This window comes from Taeniopygia guttata, chromosome 9, assembly GCF_048771995.1.
Source record: "Taeniopygia guttata chromosome 9, bTaeGut7.mat, whole genome shotgun sequence".
Lineage (NCBI taxonomy): Eukaryota > Metazoa > Chordata > Aves > Passeriformes > Estrildidae > Taeniopygia > Taeniopygia guttata.
In genome coordinates this window covers 20082902-20110406 of record NC_133034.1, presented here as the reverse complement: position 1 = coordinate 20110406, position 27505 = coordinate 20082902, and the positions used below count along the sequence as shown (strand labels likewise).

General features: G+C 38.5%; 1 protein-coding gene across 3 annotated transcripts in view; it reads right to left on the bottom strand.

Annotated features, from left to right (window-relative positions):
* Positions 1–2205: 2205 nt before the first annotated feature.
* Positions 2206–27505, bottom strand: part of TBL1XR1 (TBL1X/Y related 1) — a 103574-nt gene continuing 78274 nt past the window's right edge. For all 3 annotated transcript variants that reach the window (XM_030280824.4, XM_030280825.4, XM_072933561.1), the window contains 14 exons: positions 19611–19713; positions 17324–17469; positions 15651–15870; positions 13530–13662; positions 12450–12591; positions 12119–12182; positions 11919–12016; positions 10149–10209; positions 8886–9007; positions 8353–8427; positions 5820–5947; positions 5474–5639; positions 4562–4663; positions 2206–2866 (listed from right to left, as the gene is read on the bottom strand). In XM_030280824.4, coding sequence (XP_030136684.1) covers positions 2840–2866; positions 4562–4663; positions 5474–5639; positions 5820–5947; positions 8353–8427; positions 8886–9007; positions 10149–10209; positions 11919–12016; positions 12119–12182; positions 12450–12591; positions 13530–13662; positions 15651–15870; positions 17324–17469; positions 19611–19668 — 1542 coding nt within the window. In that variant the 5' untranslated portion in view covers positions 19669–19713 and the 3' untranslated portion in view covers positions 2206–2839. The remainder of the gene's footprint in view (positions 2867–4561; positions 4664–5473; positions 5640–5819; positions 5948–8352; positions 8428–8885; positions 9008–10148; positions 10210–11918; positions 12017–12118; positions 12183–12449; positions 12592–13529; positions 13663–15650; positions 15871–17323; positions 17470–19610; positions 19714–27505) is intronic.

Genomic DNA, 27505 nt, shown 5'->3' with positions numbered 1-27505 from the left:
TGTCCCCAGGGCAGCGGGACACCCCGGCTTGGGGACGCCGACGGAGCCGACGACGCTCTGGGCCCGGCCCCACACCTGACCTGGACACGCTGGAGCTCTGGTGTTCTCTAGTTCTGAGTCTGTGATGCTATGCTGAAGCAAACTAGAATTGCAACCAAAAGAGCTGATGATTGAGAAAGAGGAAAATGGCAATACCCTAAAACGTGGCTGTGTGATTTTGCAGCTATGTCACAGAATTCCACCACAATTCGGTTTAGATTGGCTGAAAGAATCATCCAATAACTTTTATGAAAATGAACAAACTGTCCATATTAAAATACAAAAGTACTATCAAGAATCACTTCTGACTTTCAGATTTAAATTCAGTGCAATTGACAAATGCATTGCTAAACGAAAAATGCAGCTTAAACATACTCAAAACATTTGTGTCTATTCCTGGGAGCACAGTTTAAAATTATTGCACAGATTTTTTTTTTATTTTTATTTTTTTTCATTAAATGACAGAGGTCAGCCACAGTCATGGACCTCCAGCAATAAAAGCAATATTTCAAGTGCCAGACACTCAATATATTAGGTTTCCTACATATTGTAACTCACAGGGTAATTGCTCTAAACATTTGCAATATGTTCCAAAACCCTAAAAATAGCTGGCACAGAACCACCACAGATAACTGTCTTTATGGATATGACTTGGTGTTGGTTTTAAATGCTGTGTATGATAGCAATATAATCCTGGGGTGTATATAAACCATGTATTATTGTTGACTTGTCTTAACCACTGGCAAATTGCTACCCTACCTTAGCCAAACTCAGACTTGCTTCAAGTCATGTTTATTTCATGGAAATAGCAGAAATTGATGCCTAAAGAACAACGGTTAAAATGTCAAAGCTGCATTATCTCAATTAAATGAATTTATACTTAACTTGGAGGGGGGGAAAAAAACCCCAAATGAATAAAAAAATAGGTTAGAGACTAACAATCATAAGTCATAAAATTAATTGTGATTGAAATAGTGTTATAAAACCAATAACTTTGCAAAGCTCTGTAATATAAACCATTCCTTAAGTAAAATGTCTGTGACATAAATTTGACAACCTCTCTTTTTATAAATTTACACTCTTGGAATCTTATGCAAGACATGATGCAACCTTTTCAACTACACATACGCATAAACACAACCTCATGCTATCATTTACAAATAAAATCACTATTAGTATACTTTTAATCACATGAGCAGAAAAAGGTTTGCCATATACATCTGTCATTGTAAGAAAAATACTTGATATTGTAAACAGAGTAAAAGACACTATATAGTAGTGATTATTAAAAAAATAGCAGCTTACATCTACCCTATATTTGGAAAAAAATGTAGTCACGAGATACAATAAACTGCAGGACTGGAGCAGCAGGGGAATTAGTGCAAGTATTCATCTTTTAAATAAGCTGAATCACTGCTATTAAAATAAACTTGAAGCAAGTCCTCTGTTTAAGATCTTTCTTTTTAAAATCTAAGGTAGTAAACATTTTGCCTCTTAATGGCAGTGTTATCAAATATATGCCAAAGATTTTATTTTAATAAAGAAAAATTACATGAAATACTTTTAATACTGGAGTTTGGTTACATTTATACATCTAAGCTCCTACAAATAATGATGGGCAACTCTCAAAGAAGCTGTGGCATGAACCCTTGTCCAGAAAGATCTTAACCTCTTAAACAAAATCCCCCAGCTATACTTTGCTCCTTTTCACAATAGTGCACAATTTAACCATATTTTAGCTATGGTCTTAAAGCAACAGAAGATGCATTTTTCCTCTTTATCTTTTTCTCTTTTTTTTTTTTGCATCCCTGTTTGTTTTCTTTTTCCTGTGTTTTTGTGCCCTTCTGTTCTTAAGTTTGGCAGAATTATGTCCCAAATAAGAAATTACTGCATTTCAGCCATGTCACCAGAAAATCAAATGTAGCATTATACCCATTTCCATCCTGCTTTGTAGATGAGGATGTGGAATATCACGCCACAAAGAAGGATTTTCTTTTTTTTTAATTCTTCTCTCTCCCTAATCCCTTTTCCACCCTCCCTCTGTTCACAAAATTGTGCTCTGGGAGCCACAAAATGTACCAAACATTATCAGGTTCAAACTACCTCTTCAAAGAATGCATCAAAACATGTTTCAAAGAAACGCCTTTTTTTTTTTTTTTTTCCCAAGGTGAAAAAATATAAACAAGAAACTAAATCACTCCCTTACTTCATGCATCCGTAAACTTAACCAAAACAAAACAGAAAACCCAATGTTTAAAAGCGAAGAAAAAAAACTACTGCTGCAGATTTCTGTAAGTCCATTTTCTCTGTACACACAAACTGCTCAACTACTGAGAAGGAAAACAAAAATACCCCATAAATCCACGTGAGAATGGATTTAATGGGGAAGGGGTAATGAAGGCTGCCATTAGTATCTTCTGATTTTGGTATGTATATGGGTCTGCTCTTGTATATGGTATATTTCTCTCTCTCGCTCTCTTCTGTTTTTCATATCCAAAAACCTTTAAATGTTATTTTGGGGCACAGCAGATTCCAGCACTTGGTGAACAGGATTCACAAGCTGTGACAAAACTCTGTCATCCTCTTCAGGGTGTAATTTTTTTTTTTTTCTTTCTTTCTCCTCTTTTTTTTTTTCCTCCTTTTTTTTTTTTTATATACAGCATATGTATATATTTCTTTTACATTTGGCTGTAGTGGACTGGCCATGGTTCGATTGGGACTATAGCAGTACATGGGTCAGGGACAGTCATTTTGGCTATGTACACATTCATAGTCGGTCCATGGCTTCCAACTAAGAGCGCTATTTCCGGAGGTCTAGTACACAAACCTGCAAAGAGAGAGACACACGTACAGCAGCTGCACAGCACCACGTGCTTCTGCAGCTCTGGGGGAATACCAGAGCAAAGCCTGCCTGTGTAAGCTTAGCCTTATATCTATTACAATGATTAAATAATGACCAGGTGAGCCCTTTATGAACTAAGGGCACTGCTGCCTCCAGAATTACTATCAGAGCAGCAGCAACATCTTATGTAAGCTGTTTGCCTGTTATTAAATACTGTGAAGGCTGAGAACTTACTCTAATGGAGTTTGTAAAAATATAAAATGAAATTAAAGTACATGGACAAGTACTAAAATAGATCAGAAATCCAATTAACAATGTACAAATTCCAGTTTCAGTTTTCCCAAAATCTCCACTAGGTAGTGCTTCTGGGTCTGTCAGATATAGAAATCTATTAGTAAAATGTAACCACACACCAGCTGCAAGCACATTTAAAACAGAGTGGAGGAGAAGGGCTTTTGCTACCTTCTACAATAGAGAACTAACTCTCTACAATGGAGAACAAACTAAGCCAAACATTTTTCAAAATACCAGAATCTAAGTGAAAACAAATGTATTCCAAGTACAATCAGCCTCTTGGGCCAAATTAATTGGAGGACTGGAAAGGTTACACAGCATGTATAAAAAAGGATCATCTGAGGAGAGTGACAATCAACTTCTACTCAGGATATGCCTTGAGCTTTTGTCCTTTTATGATATTCCCTATACTTAAAAGACTAAGATAATATAAAGACCAATCAAAATTAATTCTTTAAAATTTAGGCTTCTTAAAATCCAGTACTTCCTATTTTGTGATTTGAATTCTAACAAAACAACCTTACTTACCAGCAAGGAGCATTCAGGAGGGAATTGCTTTGGCACCTGTACTACGATGCCACCTGAGACTCTGCACTACTAAGCTGCCAGGATGGCTTTTTGCTGATGTTTGTTAAAGGAAGCTGCAGCACTTCAAAACACAATTCCCTCATCAGCCTTATTTTATTTAATTTTGCTTTTCCTTAGGTTTTCCTCTTCTTTCTTTGCAAGACAGAGGCAAGCAAAAGCCCAGGACTGTGCTCCTTATGGAGACCCTGCACATTCCCATCCCACTGCAGTTCTCTGCAGGGCAGTGTCAGAGCAGCCAGGAGCTGATGCTCCAACACCCTGCAGTGAAATGACAGTGGGAGCACTCATGATTAGTTAAACATGATTTTTTTCCCTGCTTTTCCTAGGCAAAGTAAGCAGACTGATATTTATATATAGCTGCTGACATTTTTAGGAACTTTTTAATTACAAGCATTTAGAAATCTGCACTTTGTTTTGCTGTTGTATGCAATGCAGAAGGCATTTCATTCCTGTCATGCATTATAATAATATCACCTACACTGAGCATTTTCCCTCTAACAGGGCAGAGAAAGAAAACCAAATTTGTTTCTAAACCAGCCACACTGAACACACTGACACAGTAGGCACCAGAAAGAACAGAAAATATAGACTGGAGGTATCTTCACCTTCTGAGGTTTTTGGACTGGAATAAAGGTATTCTCCTTAAACTACCACAGCAGGGTTACAGTTGAAAATCTACAGGTGAGCTGGCTGTATTCAACCTTCAGCTAGGGAAGGACATTTTGCCTCTATTGTTTGTTAAATGATTTCCAGAAGATGTTTGTTATTAGAACACCAACCAAGTCAAGCAAGACTTACTGAACCATCTGAAGCACTTGCTCCAACTTTGTCTCCTGCTGCATTCCAGCAAACCTCAAAAATCCCTCCTGTTCCCCGATAACTGTGAACTAGGGCACCTGTCTAAAAAAGGGACAAAGAAAGAAATTAATACAACAAAATCAGAGTCAACAAGCACAATTTGTACATGTAACATTTCCCCACTGCTTTGAAAAGCTAAAATTCTCAGAAGAAAGTGGTCCAGAAGAGACTGTGGACAGGCTCAGCACCTTGTTCAAGAATGTGGAACAACCATTGCATCCTGAGCTCCTGTGTTGGATGGGCAAAACTGGGCATGGTCACAACTACTTCCAGTTACTAAAATGAGCCTTTCAGAAATTAATACCCCATGCCCAGTAGCCAGAGATTGCATCATACCTGACAACAAGGTCTTTAGACTTTTAAACATAACAAGCCCTTTTTTTCTGTCAGAAAAACAAAACAAGTAATAGTATCCTTTTTGAGAAAGTTTCATAGAAATACTTAAGTCATCATTATCTTCCCTCACTTTGCATTCTCTTGTTCGTCAGTGAAATTCAATGAAACAGCCAATCAGATCACTATGTCTACACCCAGTCATCATTTATCACAAAAGCCCCTGTTTTATCAGGAATTTAAAATTCAGAGTTAATGAAGACTATTTTTGGATTAAATATGTTCTTAGAAAACTTTTTTCAAGGGGTGGGGTTTTGTTGGCGAGTTTTTTGTTGCATCTTTTTGGTTTGTTTTTTTTTTCATCTTTTTGGTTTTTTGCTAAGACAATGTAAAGACAAATATTACTTCACCACAGAAAGCATTCAAAGTGAGAAATTAAATGTACTACCATTAAAAGAAATTATCTTAAAACAAAGAGAAACCAAACCACAACCTCCTCAACACTGACAAGAGCAATACCTGTGTATTCCAGATGTGTACACATTTGTCAAAGGAGCCACTGGCCAGGTACCTGCCATCAGGACTGAAAGCTACACTGTACACAGGTTCTTGATGTTTTGTCAGAGTATGAATACAAATTCCTCTGTCTACATCCCATAACCTAACAGTAGAATCAAAGGATGCACTGTCAAGGGAAAAAAAAAAACAGATTAATTATATCTCAACACAACATATTTGTGTAGTAATATTAACAGAATATGATAAAGTATCTTAGGTGCCTCAAAACATTCTGTGAACTTACATTTATAGAAAATGAGGTAAAAATAATGTTTAACAAGCATTTAAAACGAGGAATAAATAGTACCTTGCTAACATAAGATTGGCATTTGGATTATTTGTTCCTGGTCCTGTAGGACTCCATTTGATAGTATAAATTTCTTTGTTGTGTGCTTGTAAATCATGGACACAACTGTCTTGTTTCATACTCCAGATCTATGATAAAAAGAGAGGAAAACACAAATAATTTAGCACAATATTATACTAAAATATGTTTTACATGTTTCTTCTGTATCATTTGCAGGCTGGTTTGTCTTTTAGGCTACTCCAAACATTTGCTATGAGTGCTAGGTTTCTAGACTAATTATGCCAAATTTTATTCCAAGACCTTTCATTCTTTGTGTTCTACGTCCCCAGTGAGGTTAATTAATAATAAAGGTGCTGCCTGTAGAAACCAAACTGCCTGAGTGAACTGTAAGCCCCTTGAATAGTGCAGGGATGAGAGCAGATGCTGAAATGAGAAGAGCAATATGTAAATGTTCATGTCTGAGTTGATAAAATATCACGGTCCTATTTTTAAATGGACTTCTTGCTACACAGACTGAGTGAAATAAAGGGATAGTAGAGAAATCTTCTGTTTTCATACAAATCCAGAGACACAAATACCACTATGGCATTTTCCTGACTTATTAGTATTTGCCAGATTTCAGTGTTCAGTACTTCACAGAGTTCATTAGAGGACTCCAACTCCTGTATGATCATGCTCAACAAACAAAATAACTTTATTCTATTAAGAGTTTACAAGTCTTCTACAGAAGGGATTTGGAAAGGCTTTTATACCTTTTCCTACATGTGACATTTGATATGGCAGATAACCACCAGAGTAATATTTTTAATAATATCTGTCTCAGTAATGCTTCTAGTTCACTTTTTGTTGGAAAAAGCTACCAGGAGCATGTTGAAGCCCATTCGTGTTTAAGATGCAATTGAGGTGCATGTGTAAATAAATGGTGCTTTTCAGAAATGCTGCTTTGCTGAAGAGGAAATTGATTTTCAATGTGCAGATAGAACTGAAATTGTTTTCAGTTTAATAGTTTCAGTTTAATTCAGTTTAATCTAGCCTCTCTTCCCAAAACTAGCACAGATGAAAGAGTCCATATCAGCTGCCCTAGGGAACATTACGTTGTAGATAGAAACTGACCAAGTAAATAAATCACTAGGCACCTTCCATGTGCTTCCAAACCTGGTATTTATTCCTTCTGCCATTGAAAAGTAAGTGATCCACAAGTAATTAGTGATGTGTAGACTTATCCTCCCACACTTGGCTTTTGAGATAATCCTGAACAAAACAGTAACATTCTTTCCAGCCTGGGCTCCATTCAAAATAACCACCAAGAAGTTAATTGCCTGAATCCCACAAGTGCTGACACATTCCCAATTGTCACCTCTCCTCATGGAGAGGCAGCAGCAACAGCAGCTCAAGCTCCAGACTGGAATTCATCACCCTGGAGTTTCAGCTGTTTAACTATTAAATACCTGGCTTAAGCTGGCTATTTTGACTCCATCCACTGCCAGCGGAGAACAACTGATGCTCTCAGGGGTTTCCTCATCACACTGGACTTAAGACACTTAACTTAGGAAAGGATAACTTGCTCTTCAGCAGTGCTAGACAGTGCTGACTGGAGATGTCTAGACATCCAGCTTTAGACTGGAGGCTTAATGCTTAAGTGTTTGTATTTAGATAAGGTGATTTCCCTTGCCAGAGCCTGACCGTGTGCCAGCAGGAGGGATATGTGGCTACTCATTCAGCCATTCCCTGATTAAATAACAGTGAGCTGGATGGAATTAACTGTCCCAAGGGTTACTAGTAGGACAGTGCTGTGAATGTAAAAAATGTATCCTGAAACTCTACCAAGCACAGTGCTGAAGGTCCCAGTGAATGCAAAGCATCTGTACCATGGAAGCAGCACAGGCCTGTCAGGCATTAACAACCTCACTTCTGCTGGTGGCAGGTTTGTAAGGATCTCTAGAGCGCCCTGCAGTCACATGTGTAAGCAGCGGTGTCCTCTGCACTCACAAGTTTGCCCCTGTTGTACAAGAAAGCACACAGCTGTGAATCACTTGGAGGACGAGTGTAGGTGTGATAGAAAACTGCAGAATGATTCCTGATGAACTGGAAAAGCCCAGGAGTGCACATGGCCTCTGAAGAAACAACATGCCAAAGATCTTAACTAGAAAGAAGGGGAAAGCAGAAGAAAACCAGGAAAGGAGCAAGTCACCCATTCTTGTATGTGCTACCTGACATGCATTCCAACTTTTTTCTTTTAACCAAAAGCAACCATCAAGCATGACAGCTTAATGATTAATGACCTGATTCTGTGAACAGCTAAAAGCACCTAATAAATCATGCTCCAAGTCTCAGGCTGGCAGCCTGTAACAAGCTCTCTAGACCAAAGCTTGGCCCTGATTAATAGAGATTTCTACGATTGCCTAACATTGTTATATTAAAAAAGAACAAATACTGGACACAGCAAGTACCGTGATACTGCCACCATGTCCAGGCTAATGGAGTGCATTCCAGAGTCTACAAAGACAAGGGCCAGCCCCAGAACTCCCATTACCTTTAGAGTCATGTCATCAGAGCAGGATGCCAGCAGATTGCCAGTTGGATCCCATTTGATTGCGTTTACTTCATTCTAAAAGTGAACAAGGAGAGCAAGTTGGAGTCTTCCATTATAAAATGATAGCTTGCTTAAAAAGATAAAGCTGGACAGCAGTTACAAGCATTTGTGTAATTGTCAGGATTTTAACACTTAATATTTATTCAATAACAACTAAGAGCTTTTTGCTATCCATTTATCACGTTTCCCATACATTCCTGTACACCACTTGGTAAAGGTTTGAAGTTGCCATGCTTCTTCCAAAGCTCACTCTTGCACCCTGGCACTGGTAAAACAAGCTGCACATGGGGGTGAGAATTGTTCTGATAATCACAGAGATTGTGATTATTATAAGACCTTAACCACAACTACCTGTGTGTGCATCTACTGCCTGTAGCCAATTACACAAGTGCTGGGTATTGGTAAGTTTACTGAGCCCCCAGTCTCTCACTAATAAAAATATCAGGGAGCAACCCCCTTTTTGCAGTACTTACTGTGTGACCCTGGAAGGTTTTGATGGGCCTATCTTGTCCTAGTTTACAAACGTGAATACACATGTCTGTACTGCAAGAGGCAAATGTGTTGTTACTCTGCCAATCAACATCTAATGCTGGTGCTAAAAGAAAAAGAAAGATATTTACAGCTACGGTACACACTCTGCAGGAATCTGATGTACAAATTTAGCATGCACCACCTTGGAACATTAGGAAGCAATCATTAATTTTACAGCAGTTCTGAAGATAAACACTATGAACACTAAGAAATGCAGCTAAAACAAGTCTTACACAAAATGGAACAAATTTAATATAAGTCATCATAATATGGAACATATTTGAAATCAAAGTTATACAGAAGACAGTGCAGCAGGACATCAAGCTGTAGTTAAGTCATCTTTAAACAAATCTCAGGAGTCAGCACAAGGAACAGGTTCCCACAACTTCACACATCATCATGCATGAGCTCATCTCCAACAGCAGCTCCTGCTCGTGCTCAGGGATGGGTGAGGATTTATTTCCTTTCTTAATTCCAGCATTTAAGGTGTGGTAACTTGAAGCTTAATCATGGGCAACATCAAGCCAGCTATTTATGGCAGACAGCACAGAGAGAACTGCCTGGAGTAAATGCTGAGTTGATGCTTCTGACTGCTGTCACAGCACTGGAAATGTGGCACGAGAGGAAGGACTGTGAACGAGACACGTTTCTGAAAGGCCCTTCAATGGCACGTCTGCCATCCTGTCCATTCTGTTCTCCACCTAATTCTGGCAGGATTGCTCAGCATGCAGCCCACAGAACAATTTGTCTGACCTCCTGCACTCCCACCCCAGCTGGCCAGTGAACAGCTTTCAGCTGGTTTGTGGCCAAACAATCCAGGGACAGCGGAACAACGGGACACAGGGTGGGATCTCTGCAGCAGGAGGATGAAATGCAGTCCTTAGATGATAAACACTAATCCCTTGTGGCCTGCCCACATCATTTGTCTGCCACCATACTACAGAAAGTCAAGAATACTTGGATTATTTATCTCTTATGGCTTTGTTGGAACTGCAGTAAAACTACAAGTTATAAAGTCAGAACAAATCTACCTTTGTTTACATTCTCAATATTCCAATATGGGAATAAGTAACCAAAGACTAGCTGTAAGATTTTTAAATTATGCAAATAAGTACCACAAACATCAGACTTTTAAATTTATTTTTTAAATTAACATATTTTTGTCCTTTCAGATGAAAAATCTGAATGATGAAATCAAGACTTACCAGAATGAAAAGGAAACTGCTGCTTGGCTTCGCCAGTGTGGGCATCCCAAATAATTGTGGTCTGTGTTAAACAGATAAATAAATAATAAACAAACTTGTACAAATTGCTGATTTCCCCACAACTACCACCACTCACAAGTATGAGAATACCTGCCCTGCTCACCATCACCCAAACCTGCTCTTGATTATACATTTCTAGAGTTTGATCCAGTACTAAAAGAAATAGTAGCAGATGTACAGAAAACAGTAGAAAATTTAAGATTGCAGCAGAAAGATCTTTAGCCACAACATTTTGGGGTCTAGAGAGAAAAAGGAATTTGTGGGCTTTTAAACAGCTTTATCCCCTTAGCCCTATTTATATTCTTGTAATCCATTCCACACACCTATTTTAAATTCAAATACTTGTATATTCAAATTATAGTATCAACTCCTCACTTGCTCCTAAGGAGATGTTATTAACAATTAGTCACATACTGAAAAATTTAAGGGTGTAATTTCCTTCTGTGTTCTCTGCCAATACTTTCATAGCCTTCTGGTTAAAGAAATCTTACATGACAAATTCAGTACCTTATCACTATGTTATATGCCAATATCCCTGCCCTACCTCAATGATCAATTAAAATTTTAACACCAAATTCAATGGAAGCACGAACTGACCACACAAAATTATGGAAAAGGAGCCTAAGGTTGGTCATTCTCTCTGCTAAAGTGGAATATTTTTCAAAGCATAATCTCAGTTTGTCTAAGTAGTTTTATTGACTGAAATAAGGTTTCTGTTTCTTCCTTAATTATTTTCCTGCAAATGAAAGCTGTACCTCCACAAATATTTAAAAACTGGCATAACCATCACAGATGCCAAAAGAGTAAACACATCCTTTCCATGCTTTGAGACATTAAATTTTCCTTCCTTTGTGCCAGCACAAGCATTTATAAAGCTGGCTAATAAAGCAAACCAAGTAAATGCATGCAGGGGAAAAACAAATAAAGGAGAAAATTTACTACTTTACAGTGACACTGCCAGTTTTAAGTGGTTGTACTGAGGTTGCAGTTTGCCACTCTAAGAGAGAACCTTTGCTGACTTCTGCACCTTGAATCAGTTACAGAGGAAAAAATCAGCTCTCCTAACTCTTGCTATAGTCTATTTGATTCTCTGAAATCACTTTAGGTGCATTTCCCCATCACTCTGTGCCCTTCCTACCATCCATACATAGAACCTCTCATACTAACAGCAGCTCTGAACTGGAAGACCTTGTAAACCTGAATTTGTTTAGACGTGAAATAAAACACAGTAAACAATGAGCTCCGTGGCATTACACAACTGGCACCACCCCAGTCACATATATCAACTTCCCCTATGTTCCAGCTCTAATCCTAATACTCATTCTCAGGTTTGACTGATATCCAACTCAGCCTCGACCTGCCCCTCTAGTACATTTCTTTTTCCTAAGGCTTTGCATGAAGTGCTTCACTGAATTTAGATGGTTTGGTTTTACAAAGGTTTAATGTTTCTGGTTTCAATTAGTTTCCAACTCAGACTAACCTAATGGGAAGAGATCAACAGATGCTGAAATCTAGGAAATTAAAATATCTCAACAAACTACTATAAAACCCAACAAAACATAGTTAAGCATAACAAGATCTTTGTAAGCACACATTTACATCCCATGCCTTTAGTGTCAGTTACTTACTTTGCATAGTTTTGCTATTTTGCTTACAGTTAGATTATAACGGTGAAGGAAAGAATTTTAATTTTACCAAAGATTATCTCACCTTGTCCACTCCTGCACTTAAAATGAAGTTTCCTTTCTTGTTCCATTTTAACGCAAATATAGGACCTTTATGTTGCCCTAAGGTGCTGGCAAGATTACCTGAAAATTTATATTGATATGAATACATTAAAAAATAAAAAAACTATGCCGTGAGCCACAATATAGGGAAATATATTGTAAATTAAAAAGCATTTTGCTTACCATCTTTAGTCCATATCCTTGCAAAGCCATCGTAAGACCCAGTTGCTAGAAGTGTACCTTCACTCTGCCAGCAAAAAGGTTATTTATTTATTTATTTTTACTGCTTAACTCAAAGAGCACTAAGCAAATTTGAGGTAGAATAGATCTGCATAGGATTTAGGATATTTTACTGATTGCAAGTTATTAGAAAGAAGTATAACAGAAGAAGTTACAACGGTTACCAAAACAGAAATATTCCAGGCGCTGCCACCGCTGCTGTCACCCAGGAGCTGCCCATGAGGTGCTGTCAGCAGGTTTCCTGGGAGCACTGGGAGCTGCCAGCAGCACTTACGTTCCAGTCCAGCGAGGTGACGTCCTTGTTGCTGGGCACGTCCTGCCCGCCCTCGCGGATGCAGTGCCGCAGCACCAGCTGCGTGGAGCCACTCGTGCTGTTCTCGCTCAGGTTCCAGATCCGCGCGGTCGAGTCGCCAGACCTGCACCACACCCGTGGGGACACAAACCTGCTGGTCACCCGTGGGCCAGCCATGGCTCATGTGTGTACTGACATGTGTCGTTATAGAGACAGTCTGTAGTGTTATATAGCATGCAATATGCCACATACCAATAATACACACTATGCGACATTATAATATGTGGTATGTAAAATAATAGATAATATATATTATACTTTTATATATACAGTCATATAAAGCACCATATCTATTTTTATATATATTACATATACACATATATATTTACATTTTATGTATTACACATACTTTTAACATATATTACATTTATATGTACATTATAAAAATATTTATATAATATATAATATATATTATGTATATTATACATTTTATATTACACACACATATATACACATATGTATATATAGTATGTAATATAGAATATAATGATATATGATATGTGCTGCATAATATATATGCTATATGACATATATTACAATATATATTGATTATATATTATAATAATTATATTTATATACTTATATATTATAACTTTGTTATATTAATTGGTTATATGTTAATTATATATTAATAAGCAATAATAATAAAAATCCATTTAAAGCACTATTCTGTAATGAACAAACACTGTGGCCGCTTGATGTTTGGGGCAGGTATTCCCTGAGCCTTCTTCCCTTGCATCATCATCAATAATAATAATAAAAATCTCAATTTAAAAGAATAATAATAATAATCATCATCATCATCATCACTATAATAATATTATAATATCAATATTTAATAATTATAATAAAGATAATAATAATTTTAAAGCACTATTTTCTACACAGCACCGTGCCATTTGATGCTTGGGGTAGGTGTTCCCTGAGCCTGCTGCCTCCCACGCAGCAGCAGCGTGCCCCAGCACAGACCCTCCACACACTCACGCCAGGCAGTGCACATACCCTGAGGCCAGAAGGTCACTAACGGGATTCCAGGCACAGATGAACACTTCGGATTCGTGGCCACGCAGCACCACTGCCTTGTTGGGAGGGATTTCCACATCTCCATCTACTTCCATCATATCCGTGTGATTATCTGCATTATGGGAAACAACAGTACACAGAGGTGGATTTTAGTATTTTGGGATATTGTGACTCCTGTATAGTTCAGATTCTTCTGCCATGAGTGCAAGAACTCACAATGTATGTGATTCAAAAATTTGACAGAGCTGTCATGCTCTTTTATTTTTTAAGTTCCAATTAATGAAGCACTATAAACAGATGGGGAGTTTTGAAAACGTGAGAAAACTCTTCGCCCCTGTAAACCTTCACCATCCAAATGGACTTAAATTTGGAGCTTTAGAATTAGAGCCAAAAGTGAATTTTTTGCTATGTTAAAAAATAAATGCTGTTACAAGTACTCTTGCTTTTCAGGCCCAATACTGCAGAGTACAATATGTTACTAGTCTAGCTTGTGTTGCAGGAATACATTTATAACACATTCATTTTCAAAAATCTCTCTTTTCACCAATTGCAGTCTAACAGGTTTTAAATCTGTATCTCCGACACTCCATTTACAAAATGCCTTTAATGAATATAATTACATTTGGTGATAGAGTTAACATAACCAAGCTTCTCAAACTTCATCAGCAATTACCGTGGAATTATGGCAGTATAACTTTCTGCGTGGAAGTGAGATTGAAACCATATTGTTCTGTAGAACATACTAGGGGTAATTCAACTGACAAAACAGTTTTCTTGGCATCTACCATCAATCATTTTCTATTATTAAAAATAAATTCATGATGAGTGCAAATGCAGAATGTAAGGAATGCTGCACAGTTCACCTGCTCCATATTTATTCACTGCAGTTAAAGAAATCATTTCACAGCTATTGCTTAATTTAGCATTAAGGGTTTCTGCCACTGTTTGTGAATGTGAGAAAATAGAGGAGGCTATTAAAACATTAGTATTTTTTCAGAAAGAGCACCAACATAAAGCATTGCTTCAGTCAGAGGATCTGTGCCAGTCTGAAGTGCTGTACAGCCAGCAGGGGTTGCTGGTAGATCACATTTAACAGGGCTGAGATCCAAGGTCTACCTCTATCCAGCTCACAGTTATCAAGTAAACATTCCTGTGAGATTTTTAAATTAAAGCATCAAAGTAGAGACCTCATTGGTTTCAGCCAAAGAACATATTTCTAGCTTTTTATCATATATACTAACGAAAAAAATCTAGTAAAATCAGGCTGTAAAACTTGTACGTGGCTCAATATTAATATTTTCTCAAAAATGGCATTTTTTCAGGTGTTTTTACAGAAAGAACTGTAAATCCCACACTTAAACATGCAATTCAGGCTTCCAGAAGAGTATTTTCAAAATCACAGTTTAATGCCTGACCCAAACTTTTCCATACTAAGCCTTATTGTAAGATATGTTCTTTTGACCAGTGCTGACAAACAGAACCCATTTATTTCACCAATCACAACTAAAATGGAAATAATGAAGAAAGCAAACCTGAGAGCAGCTGCACCAAGCAATTTTGAACAAAAAATAATGAAATTGATAAAAGAGACAAGGGACACAAGGCTTGTCCCAGCAACCCTGACCTCAATATCACTAGAACAGCCAGGTACAGCTCTTGGATCCGTGTGTTTTACAGAACTTTTTGGAAGAAGTTTGAAGAGCTTCACCAGCAATACTCAGTTTTAACCAGCCATGGACTGGCAGACTCCTTTCCTCATTCCTTGTACAGGAGTAAATTTTTTTCCTCCTTTTTATGCAAGGGCCCTGTGAAAAACATTTAGTGATGGAAAAGAAGCAGTACTGGAACTGAGACCAGTCAAGGGAATATTGTGAATGAATGAATTCAGAACTTTGACTCCTGCAACCCCAGATATCAAAAATGGGGACAGCCAAAGGTGAGACACGATCTGTTCAAGGATGACCCATGATGAAGGAATTCTCAGCAAGATGAAGGATTACTCCAAACTCCACATTTTTACCTCATTGTCTACAAGCTCATACAATGATAAACAACTAGGAAGCGCTAACCCAGCTTAAAGCAATTTCTGTCTCAACTTACTTGCTATAGTGTGTGCTCCATTTTCCTCTCCATTTGCAGTATTTTCTCCATTTTTCGCTGATCCCTGTTGGTTGGTGGCGGCTGCAGCTGCAGCAGCTGCTGCCTGCTGTTGTGCAAGTTTGTCTCTGTAGGCCTGTTGTCTTGTCTGTACCACATCAGGCATCACTGCATCTATCAGTGAGAGAGACTCTATCGGCCTACCATCAAACAAGGTACCATCCTAAATTACAGCACAGGGAGAAAAGAAAGAAAAAAGATAACACCAAGTACAAATTAACATTATGGGCAAAGATTCCAAGCAAAACTAAAGAAAATATTTTTATTTAATATAATAAAGCAGTTTACATATGGTGCTGGAAGTGATAGCTCATCATTGTTGTGGTCAGGACTGGAATTTTAGTTTAAAGTGGCCACCATAAATATGTAAAAAAAGCCACCACAGGCCTCTGGGAGAGTCTGTGGAATCAAAAGTTACTTGTTTTGACTTTGCTGAATTGCCTGCTAAAGCAAAAAATTCTGTAAGCTATCTATGAATACGATTTCAAACATGAGTGGCTGCAGCAAAATCTAATGGTTTGTTTGGAGTGAGAGCTGCAAACATTGCAACTCGGGTCACTGACTTGTGAAGTTATAGTCTTATTAGACTAATACTTTCCATAAACATATTATCTGGGGAGTTGACTAGTTTTCTTCCTTTTTTTAAACTGTGCTGGCATGCTTTCAAACAACAAGGAAGAATTTTATCCTGAAATGGACAAGACCCAGTTAAAAATACCCTTATACATATGCTAGGGCTTTGTAAGGATCTATTTTTAGTGAATACAAGGATTCTTTGCAATAAATATAGGGTCTTCTTCTTCTATTCCTACCACTTGCTTTATTTTTCTGAGGCTTCCTAAGGGAAAGGATTTGCTTCACTAGGACTGTGAAAACCACACAAACAGCAGACATAAGGGAGACTGGAAAGTGAGCAGAATTAATGGGGGGAAAAAAAGTTTCCTTCAGTAATCTGACTGACACACAGAAAGGTTTCTCACCTTCCAGGCAAAAATGAGAATGGAAATTGAGGGAGAGTGTCTGCAGCATCAGGCAGGAAGATACATACCTGTCTGTACTGCTGGAATAACCATTTAAACATCAAATTTAACAGATCCTGCTCAAGATGAATTAGCCAGCCAAGGCAAAAGGCAAACTGGCATAAACCTTCAGCCTTCCTGCCACAAATCCAAACCCTCTCTCTCCTTGGAAATCTTGCCTCTGGGCTCACATTACTTCACTGTGATGACACAAGAGCCCAAACAAGAGCTGCACAGTGCTCTCCCCACCTCCCTAGTGCCAGTCTACAAAACCAAAAAATGAAGAGATTACTGGTCTCAATTATCCTATCGCACTGGATGTACTACAACATTAGAGTAGGGTAAATCTCTGCAGACAATGGACCTTTAAGCAACGAGCCACAACACCATGCCTGGTGTTGTGTGGCTGCACTGGGCAGAACCCCCACCCAGTTATGTCACTCCACTCTGTTCCACCACTAAGAGTCATGGTGAGCACCAGAAGCAGGGAATCTGAAGTAAAAGTAAGTAAATAGGACACAAGAAAGTTAAAAAATACTAACATTCAAACTTACTGCAAGCAAGGACACAACGCTCCTGCAGGCAAAGCCTCCTTACCTCATTAATACTGACTTCTGCCTCTACATACTGCAGACCTTTCTGGATGATGGAAATCAAAGCAGCTGGTGGCACCAGAGCACCATTTATATTAGACTGGCTGATATGGCTCTCTATACCAAAGGTAAATGCTGAATGGGAAAACCCTAAAGACAAGGCAAAGACATCAGAATTGATTTACAGATAGACAATGCTAATTGCTGTACCACGGTCGGACCTTCTGTCTAAAACCTGTGCAAATTATACAATGTAAATGCTATACTTGTCAAAAACTTGTCAAAACCCTCATAGTTTAAATGTACAAAAAGAGAAAAGCAAAGTTCATCTATAAACACAACAGTTATTAATTACAGTATCAATGGTAAAACATTTGTGCACAAGTCAATATAAAATACACAGTTCACTATAGCATTTAAATGTGTTTCTATATTCAAAAACTAAATGTTTTGACATTGTATCATATGTAGTATTTAATTAAAAAAATATATATCCAAGACACAAGACTCACTTGCTATTTTCACTCACTGATTTGCTACCCATCAAAGTGAAATGGATCTGTATGTGAACAGAATTCAGCTCATGGTACACTGCTGCCATAATTGTACATGCTCTGGCATTCAGAGCGACATCAGCACTGTGCACTGATGAAGAAGTGGCAAACGTTATGGTGCAGCAATGGTAGCTGCTTGCTATTTATTTGAACACCTTGAGAAAGTGAATTTAAGCAAGAGAAAAATAGTTGTTTCAGCAAGTTAACTATTGTCATGGCATTTTTTCTTAAACCATTTTATTTTTTTCCCCTTTTCCCTGCCATGTAAGCAAGAAGCCGCCTGCAAACTTTCAAATGAAGATGAAGCAATTTTGTAAGTTTGGCTTCTATGACAAAAGCAATCTGCAACTGGCATAAGAGTGTGTAGTAGTTTTCAGTACATTCAGGCAGAAAAATGAGGTTTTGCTTTCTTTTGACAAGCAGAAACTGTAAAAGTCTGCCATCCACCATTGCTTCTGGTGCTTCTCTTCTCAATTTGGGAAGTCCATGAGCAGTGGACATATGTTGCATCAGTCAAATGCATTTCCAACAAGCCTGAAGCCACCCATCAGCAATCACTAAACAAAAACTATGAATCAATAAACATTGAAACACCAAGGTAAAATATGAAATATATGCGTATATTTTCTTATATATCTTTATGTATATACATTAAAGCTGATCTCTTAAAACTCCAGTCTTAAGATAACAGTGTATTTTGCTTTAATATGCAGATTTCTTTTATGTATTGCTGAGATCATATTCCCTCCTTCCAGCTGACAATCATCACTTGTTCATTTACTAGGGCTTGCCCTGACTTCCAGTCAGATCTTCCCATTCTAAATGTAGGCTGTGTTAAGCAGTCAGTATCACAGTTGTGAGTAAAAGATGATGTTGTCTCTTACAGAGCTTCACGAATAACCACCACCACAAAACTCCCTGAAGCCATATGGCTGCATCTAGAAACCCAAACATGCAACACAAACTCAAACTGCTGATCCGACTGGGCTGGGGAAGCTTTAAAAATAAGGGAGCACTGCTGCATTCTTGTGTTGTACAGACACAGTCAGTGTGGAGGGATATGATAAGAAAAAGGTTTAATTTCAAGTCTGACAACATTCAAGTGTCTTTTACTCTTTCTTCTAAGAAGCAGGAGATTCCGGCTACTCAGAAGAACAAGATCCTCCAAAAAAAGGTCCTGGAGGGATGGAGGCTTTTTGGGTTATTCCTGTAAAAAATCTGTTTATCTCTATTTAGTGTCAAGTGATACAAGTCATAGTCATAGTTGTCACTTCTTCCTTTCAAACACAGCCACATCTGCCCTCCCACAGTCATGTTCAGGCAAGGAATTCGGCTACAGAAGACCAGCTGGCAGAAGCACCATCACTCCAAAACAACAGGAAAAACCAGCATTTTGCTGATCTTTCTATTTTCTTCTTCAGGCAGCCCTGAAGAAAATGGTGCAAAGTGCCATCATCACCCTGCAGAGAAGTGATCTCCAGGAAAATGCATTTTAGCAATCAAGTGAGTCCTTGACTGCCATCTGAAGACTCCAAATGACTAAATCTGATTAAGTTACAGAAGGTAACTTGGCAGGAATTCATTCTCTTGTTGAGAAGAAACACCAAGAAACAGTTCAGACAGAAGCACATGCCTACTGGCAAAACAGTTAAATGAGCCTGTGTTTGCTAAAGCCAGTTGCAGATGAAGATGAAATAAATTATGCATTGTTTAATAATCAGAAGTGTAAAAACTCACCTGACTCTTGCAAGTATCTATATACCAGGAAGTTAACCTCATCACTGCTTATACTCATCTTTATTCCCAGTTAAACCATGAGGTCACAACAAAGGACACAACCCTGCAAATAACAAAAAAAAAGTAGGTCAATTAAATATTTTTAGTACCTAATAGGTATTTCCCAACAAATGCTATATTTATAAAGTAAGTAGCTCCCTGGCAGCATAGACAATGGCTTTATTTTATAATGCAAATAAGTCTGCTGGAGTCATTAAAAAGTCATTTGTCTCACCACAAAATAAAGGTCAGTAAATTAAATATTAATGGGACAGATTCTCATACAATGCAAGTTGGTATGGACTGGGGAACTCTGTTGTTTAATAACAGTACCAAAAAAGGCTTCATATCACAGGTTTTAAAAAATAATCAAGCATGCTTCATCCCATCTACATTACTGCTATGGAATACATTTTTCGTAACATGGGTCTCTCTCTGCCTGGTTAACAAAGACCAAGAACGTGATTTCACATTGGCATCCTGGCAGGTTCTCACTTTTACATTTTTATCTACTCCAATTTTCACGTACTCCTGCTCTAGTGAAAAGGTGCAGAACAGTATGAGCTACAACACAGTGTCTGTTCAAACAAGCCCAGCTAAGCCCACTAAAGATTAGAAAACAGCCATGTCTTTTGGCTTTGCAAAAGGAATTCTTGACATTAGAAACAAACTTTAAACAGTCTATTTTTAGTAACATTTCCCTAGGCTTTCAATCAGTGCTTCAAAAATATTGATGGGATATATATATTTACACACACAATTTTTTTCTTGATTTTAGTAATGGCCAATATTTAGCAAGACAAATCATGTATCAGACTATATATACTTTTGACTATAAACTTGGAAAATATGAGGCAACAGCAGTCTTTAAGACATGAAGAGACAGAATACAGTATTTTTTCTAACTCAAAGTCTCGTTTTTGAGAACATTCTCATGATGTCTGAATGTTTGAAAACTCTGACCTTTCCAAGTAAACAAGTGAAAACATCAGCTTTCAGAACATGTTATGAAATAATGTCCACCTCCTGTTCCAATTATCTGTCCAGCACTTTCCATCAGCAAACCTTCCCAGGTTTTTACCCAGCTGACCACCACTGCTGCTTCTCCTATAGAACTGGAATCTGAGAAGGCAAAGTGACTTTCCTACTGCTATTTGACAAAGTTTTACCTGGGATCTGATGTATAAAAATACTAGAGAATGGGTTTTCCTACATCATTCAAAATAAAAAGTTTTTGCTACATGGCTGCATGGTCAGACCACATTCCACTGCTGCTCCAGTGGGAAAATGGTGAATACAACAAAAAGTAACAACTACAAAGTTATGACTGGCATTATAAGGCTGCAATGTGGATTCCCCCTGGGCATCTTTTCCTAGCAAAAACTCCCAAGATAACAGGAGAAAACAACCATACTGTTTTTCTTATCACCTAACTTTGAGTTTTACCAGTCAGCTGCAACTCAGCTGGACAGTGGGAACAGCGCGCCAGGATGTGACTTTCCTACAAGTCCCACCGTGGTGTAAAAACAAGACTCAAACCCCTCATGAAGAGTAGAGGCTGAAGGATGAACTCAGGTATGAAGAGGAGTTTATCTGCCTGAAACCACACATGGATATCCCCAAAACTGCCCCAGGCATGAAATCACCCAGCTCACAGCCATGCTGTGGGGGAGATGGCTTTAGTTTCTCAAGGAAAAAAATAAAATTGTAGTTCTACTTAAATCCTTTCCATTTCTAAAGGAAAAAGTTGCCCCAAGACAATGACTTCTAATTAAGTGCAACATGACTGGTACAGGAAGGTACATTGATACCAACCTTAGTCCACCTCTCCACAGCCCCAGCCACGCCTGGGGTACAAGACATCCCTGCCAAACTCCAATACATACTTTGAGGACTTGTTTACTGAGCAGAATGTAAAATGAATGGCATTTTTAGCCATTTCATGCATTAGCAACCAATTCCACCATGTGCAGGACCAAACACTAATTTTATTCAGCTAAGTTTTGTTGCCATACGTGGAGCAAATTATCTTTCTTTAAGACTGTTTTTTACAGAAAAATGCTGTAGGAAGAGGAACAATATTTTCCTTCAGAGAAGGTAATTAATTTTAAAGAGACTCATAAAGAAGGTGGTTTTTTTACATTACATACACACAAATGGCAATATTTGTTTCACAGGTCTGTCACAGAGTTTCAAAATCCTGCTGCATCACCAAAAACGATAGATCAAACCACAGAAATCTGATGAAACTGCTATTTGTCACACAGAGAGGTCCTGAATTATTTATATAAAGAGAGCTCCCCCCTCAAAGCAGATCCGTGGAGGTGCCACATCAATTCACCTGTTATGTAGCTGGGTAGCTGAAAGAAAAAAAACCCCAACGTTTTGCTTGTCTGTCAAAAGTGTTCTTCACTTTGCCTGAATCAAAGGAGCCTCATTTTTCCCAGGCTGGTTCCGAGTGTTTTGCACAGGCAGCTCCTGCCCGGCCATCAGGAGATGGCACTGCAGCACCAGCTGTGGCACCAAAACCACAGAAACAGCTCCAAGGAACACATGGTTTGCCTGATGAGAGGCTTGAAACTGGAAAGAGTGCAAAAGGTTTTACCAAAATACTGCTTTGTGCATGTTTTCAGTGCTCCTTTACATTTTGTGGGAAGGTGTTTTCTGTGTTTCCCCCACCCCAGGCCCCGTGGCCCGGGCAGAGCCTGGGGACAGCGTCCCACAGCCAAGTGACACAAGAAATGTGAGAACGAGCAGCAGCAAACCACCTTCCTTCCAACCCAAAGCAAAATGTCACTTGAAAAATACAGTAGAAGAGGATACAATAATTATTTCCCTTTGACACATGCTGAATTAACACCAGGCTTACACTGCCAACCCTCAAATTGTTTGTGACAAGGGACCCATGACTATACACATGTACCCCACATCCTAAAAAAATTACTTCATCAATGCTGGCTGATTCCCCCCAGGGTCACTATTTCCACAAGCAATCAACTACTCATTTTGGACACTTTAATAGATATTAATATTGCTCTTCATTTTATATGCAGAAATTAAATCACCAAAGAGACACATAAAAATGAGACAAAAGTAAGTAGAAGTTAACATGCAATTCCTAGCAATCTTAGATTTGTAGCCTAATTTGCATAGGGACCATTAAAATATCTTAAAATATTTGCAGCTTTATGCCCCAAACCCATTCCAAAAATGTGATGAGATCCTTAAGGTCCTTTATCTTCCTTGCCCTTAGAAACATTCCAGGTCTTCCTCAAATCATTCTGTGGAATTACATGGTAAAGAATGATGCACCTACATTGCTGGTTTAGATCCAATTCTGCTTTTAAAGGAAATCTCTCCCACTTGCCTCTACTTTTGTTTTGCACCCTGGAGCAAACACAGCACATGTGAAGCAGATTCCTCACTGGTAAAATCAGGATTAAATAAATAAATAAAATACCCCATAACAGGTAAAAAAAGGATGGGCCTGAGAGCTTATGAATGATGCTCAAATTGCTCATGGGACCACACCAGGATCAATATTCCCTGCTCAAAAGAAACTCCATTTCAGCAGGCCTCTTCCCAGGATTAATTTCCCTTCCCAGAGGATGGGCCTGTAGTTTGTAACACCACTACTCAGAATCAGCACAACATCCAGATATCCCAGGTAATTTTTAAGTCTGCTATAGAAAGTCCCTAAAGTCCCAAAATTTATCAGGCATAACACACATCAGCCATAAAAGTCAACTGTCTATAGAGATGCCAGCCTTGAGATTTACTCAGTAACAGGTCAGGAGTAGACAAGAAACACACACCTGGGCTTTAGACAAACTGACCCACTCAGTGCATGCCAGGAATCACACAAAAATTCACTTGGAAGCTACTTTTTCCAAAGGAAAGGCAGTTTATTATCCCAGAGACAACACCAGCTCTGGCTTTGCTCCCAGGCTGGCAGAAGTGTGGCTGTGTTTCTGTGCCTGCCCCAAGGCAGACAGGGCAGGTCTCACCCCAGCACCTCTGTCCCTTGAGGACCATTCACATACTTCATACCCGGGGCAAAATCTACAACTAAAATCCATTAAAATGGAGACTGAATTCTGCTCTCAGCAACACCAGGTCTAATCAGTGTCCAGCAGTGCAAACCTGGCTGTGCTTCTGACAAATCATTATTCCACTCCACATGTTTGTGCTAGCTTTGCACTCCTTGTCCAGGTTCATGCCCAATGCTGGACAACATATGCCACCTGATATGGCTCCTGGCCTAATAGGTTTTTTGGTTGTTTAGGGTTTTTTTCCAGACAAACCTGAACTGGCAGAGAAGGTTTATACATCAGATTATTACTAGGTATCTCTTAATCACCATTTGATAATGTATACTGGAGTTACACTACAATTAGTGTTATTGTATCATCAAATAACAGCCTAAGAAAGTGGTATTTCTGCAGTTGTAGCTGGGCTCCAACAGATTCCCAAGAGGTAGGATAACAGGAAAACCCGACATGCTGCTGTGAATAATAGTTCCCCAAAAACATACCAGTCATTAGTTTGATACAAATATGATATGTTAAAGGGAGCAGCTAATGCTCTGGGTAGCTCTGAAGAATGCTTAATGTTCAGACATAAACAGACTGCTACATTTATCCATGGAAAACAGAAGTCTGTCTGCAGAAACAATAAATCCCCTACAACAAAAATATTGCCATTGGAGCTTTTATTTTTCCTCTTTTTCAAGAAATCCAGACAAGTACTTTGCTAGCATATGCACACATAGACATTTCTATCAATTGTTGCTTAAGAGTATTTCTTGGTTTTAATGGCCATGATGATTAAAATAAAAAGAGCAAAGGGTGCTGTTTCAATCCAGCCACTCAGACCTGGCAAACTCCTGGATATGTGAGGTTTCAGCAGATTTCATTCAGATACCAAAGCCAGCACGGTCACAGAACTGGAGATTTAAACCACAAAACACCATTCCTTGTGGCTGCTGTTCTACTAAAGCTTTCTCCCAATGCTCTTCCCTGAGACCCGGTGGGTCCATCCCCATTGGCTGAGGAAATTCCTAAGTTTACATCCAGAAGAGTTCTGCACAGCCCTTTAGAAATGCTTTATAAAGGAAAACTCAGAAAATCAATTAGTAGTTCCTTTATATCAAGCATGCAGTCTAAGACTCTTGTTGTACATCCTCTGCGTCAGAATTTATTAGACACCAATTTAAATCAAAACTAACATTTTGTCACACTGTAAAAAGGAAAAAAAGGTTGACTTTTCTTCAAGTGTACCATTTCACGTGTTTGCTTGAGCAATGGGGGCCAATATTGTATTGGACACAGTACAATTGAACCCTCAAAAAAGTTTTCCTACTATCTGATGATCTGCAGTTAGGAATTCTAACATTCTGAATGAAAAGAAAAACATTTTTTTCAAGTTAAATGCCCAGGTGTTTTCTGTAATATCTCAAAATAGTCTTCTCATTTTCTGCATTTTTACCTCTGCCTCTAAGTTGCTGTTAGCTAAATGCCCTTTTGTTTTAGATTTAATAATATGTCAGATGTGCACTTGCACAAAAATTACCTGCAATTCTATCTCATTAACCTTCTTACTGATTTCTCATATCATCAGGCTTTGCTATTTTTCCTTCTAGTAATTTAAACCAAGAGATGCTTCTCATGTTCGTTGTTTAACTAAACTGCTTTGCGATCAACCTCAGGAATATAGCTTAATTTCTGAACACCAAAAAAAAAAAAAAACCACCACTTTTCCTTTCTTCATAATTGCCTTCCTTAGCTCAGGCAATAAATATTTGTATTCTGTACTTCAGCTTTAGTGACCTAATTTATGGCAATAGTCTCTGCCTTTCCATGCCAATTTGAGAGTATGAAGAATACAAGATGACAAAGCCAGTCTGAAATCTTCTGAAGAAAAAGAATTACAACCCTGAAAGGGAAGAGAAGGAAAAAAAATAAAAACCAAACAAAACCCACAACAAAACACAAAATCACCCGGAACCTTGGCTAAAAGTAAGTTACTGTCTACTTATCTGAAAAATGCAGCCCAGTCCCGAGTACAGTTACAAAACATGCTGCAGATGAAGCCCATTTGTTGATTTTGCCTAGAGCAAAGTAGTATTTAATTACTGAACTCTGAATCTCCTCCCCAAAGTCCCATGCTGTGTGACCCAGGGGACTGGAATTCCGGATGTGACAGCACAGACACAGGCGACGGCATATCCAGTATTGTGTTTCCAGAGCTATGGCTGCAGGGCTGCAAACTCCTGTGCTTTCTAGAGCTGCAAACACATCTTCCTGGACAGCTATAGGGCATCTTGCAGTGATTCTTGGCAGACACATTTTGCAAATTCCTAGGCTGTCCAAAGATACAGGGATATTTCTGGTATTGACACTTTAGTCAACATTTTAGGTTCTTAAACCTTTTTTTTCTTTTTGTTATTACAATGCAACATTAGAAGAAATTATTTTTGGGGAAGATTATTCTTATTTCCTCTATCAGAACAATAAAGACTTATTGTTTATTAGTATTTTAAAGATTTTTCAACTCTCTGGGTAATGATGAAAGTAGACATAGATGGACTAAAGGATCTCCAGAGGTCCCTTCCAATGCCAATTATTCTGTGACACCTCTTTAAAGGCACAATTGTCCTGCATAACAATTACAACCTTGCTGAAATGGAGCTAGTCCTGATACAGCCTTCTGCAGATGCAAATATGTTCCTTCATAACTTAAAAGCCAAACTCAGCTGCTCAGAACGTGCAACAAAACCTCGAGCAGTAAGTCCCGCGTCATTTTTGATTACTTCATGAAAGCCGTCCCTCCCTGATTCCTCACAAGATCCCAAGACCAAACATCTTGTTCTGGGAAGGATTTCTAATCACCGAGCTCAGGCTCCATGATGGAGACAAACTGGGGTTAAATGAAAACTGTTCAGACACAGTAGTTCAAAGATTAAACCACCACTCTTTTTCAATACTTAAAGAATTATCAGAACGCACCAGGAAATACAGCTAAACAGTATGAAATGCTCCTTGATCAATTGTCTAATCCAGATCAAATGCATTTTTAGAAAGCAAGAACCTGTGGTTTGATAGGATGACCTTCAGGGTTAGACTGTCCTACGCACACACAAGTTGGACAGATCATTATAGCAGCAAAACTGGAATGTGGCATTTGTAGAACTGATTAGAAAGTGATTGGTTCTGATTGATAACCAGAATTAGCACAATCACCTGAGGGAGCACTGGTGTAGGTTTGGCCACTGTGGATTACTTCAAGATGACCTGCAAGGTCCAAATTCCAGGCTCTGTGTGCTAAATATATCTCTGTAATGGAGAGGGAAGTACCAGACAAATGCTTGGCATTCCTCCAGGGAGAGACATCTGTCCATCTGTCCCTCAAAAAGGGAAAATCACCTTATTAGAAGGGCATCTCAGGAACAGTGGTAACATCAAACAAGCTCTGCAGCTTCCATTCCATTAGGCCATTAGAAAGATGTCCCTTTAGACAGAGTTACAGTCCTTCAGGAATACCTAATTCCAATAAAGACAGACTTCTGCAATCAAACTTTTAGACCCTGTCTCAAGAAGGCTTTGTGAAATTGTTCAATGGCTTTACTAAGTGCTAAAATAGCTGCCTGCTAATGCTGCCTGGATCTAGACACAGAACAGCTGCTGGAATCAAGCCCAAGAAAGGTGAAAACTGGAAAAAGCCTTTTCTGCAACATTGTTTAAAATCCTCTATATGCTTTTTTTTGGCATGCACCTGGTTTTAAGTATGCAACTGTATGGCTGCTGATCTCCTGTGCCGCATTAAAGCCTTTGCAAGAAATTAATTATAGATGAATG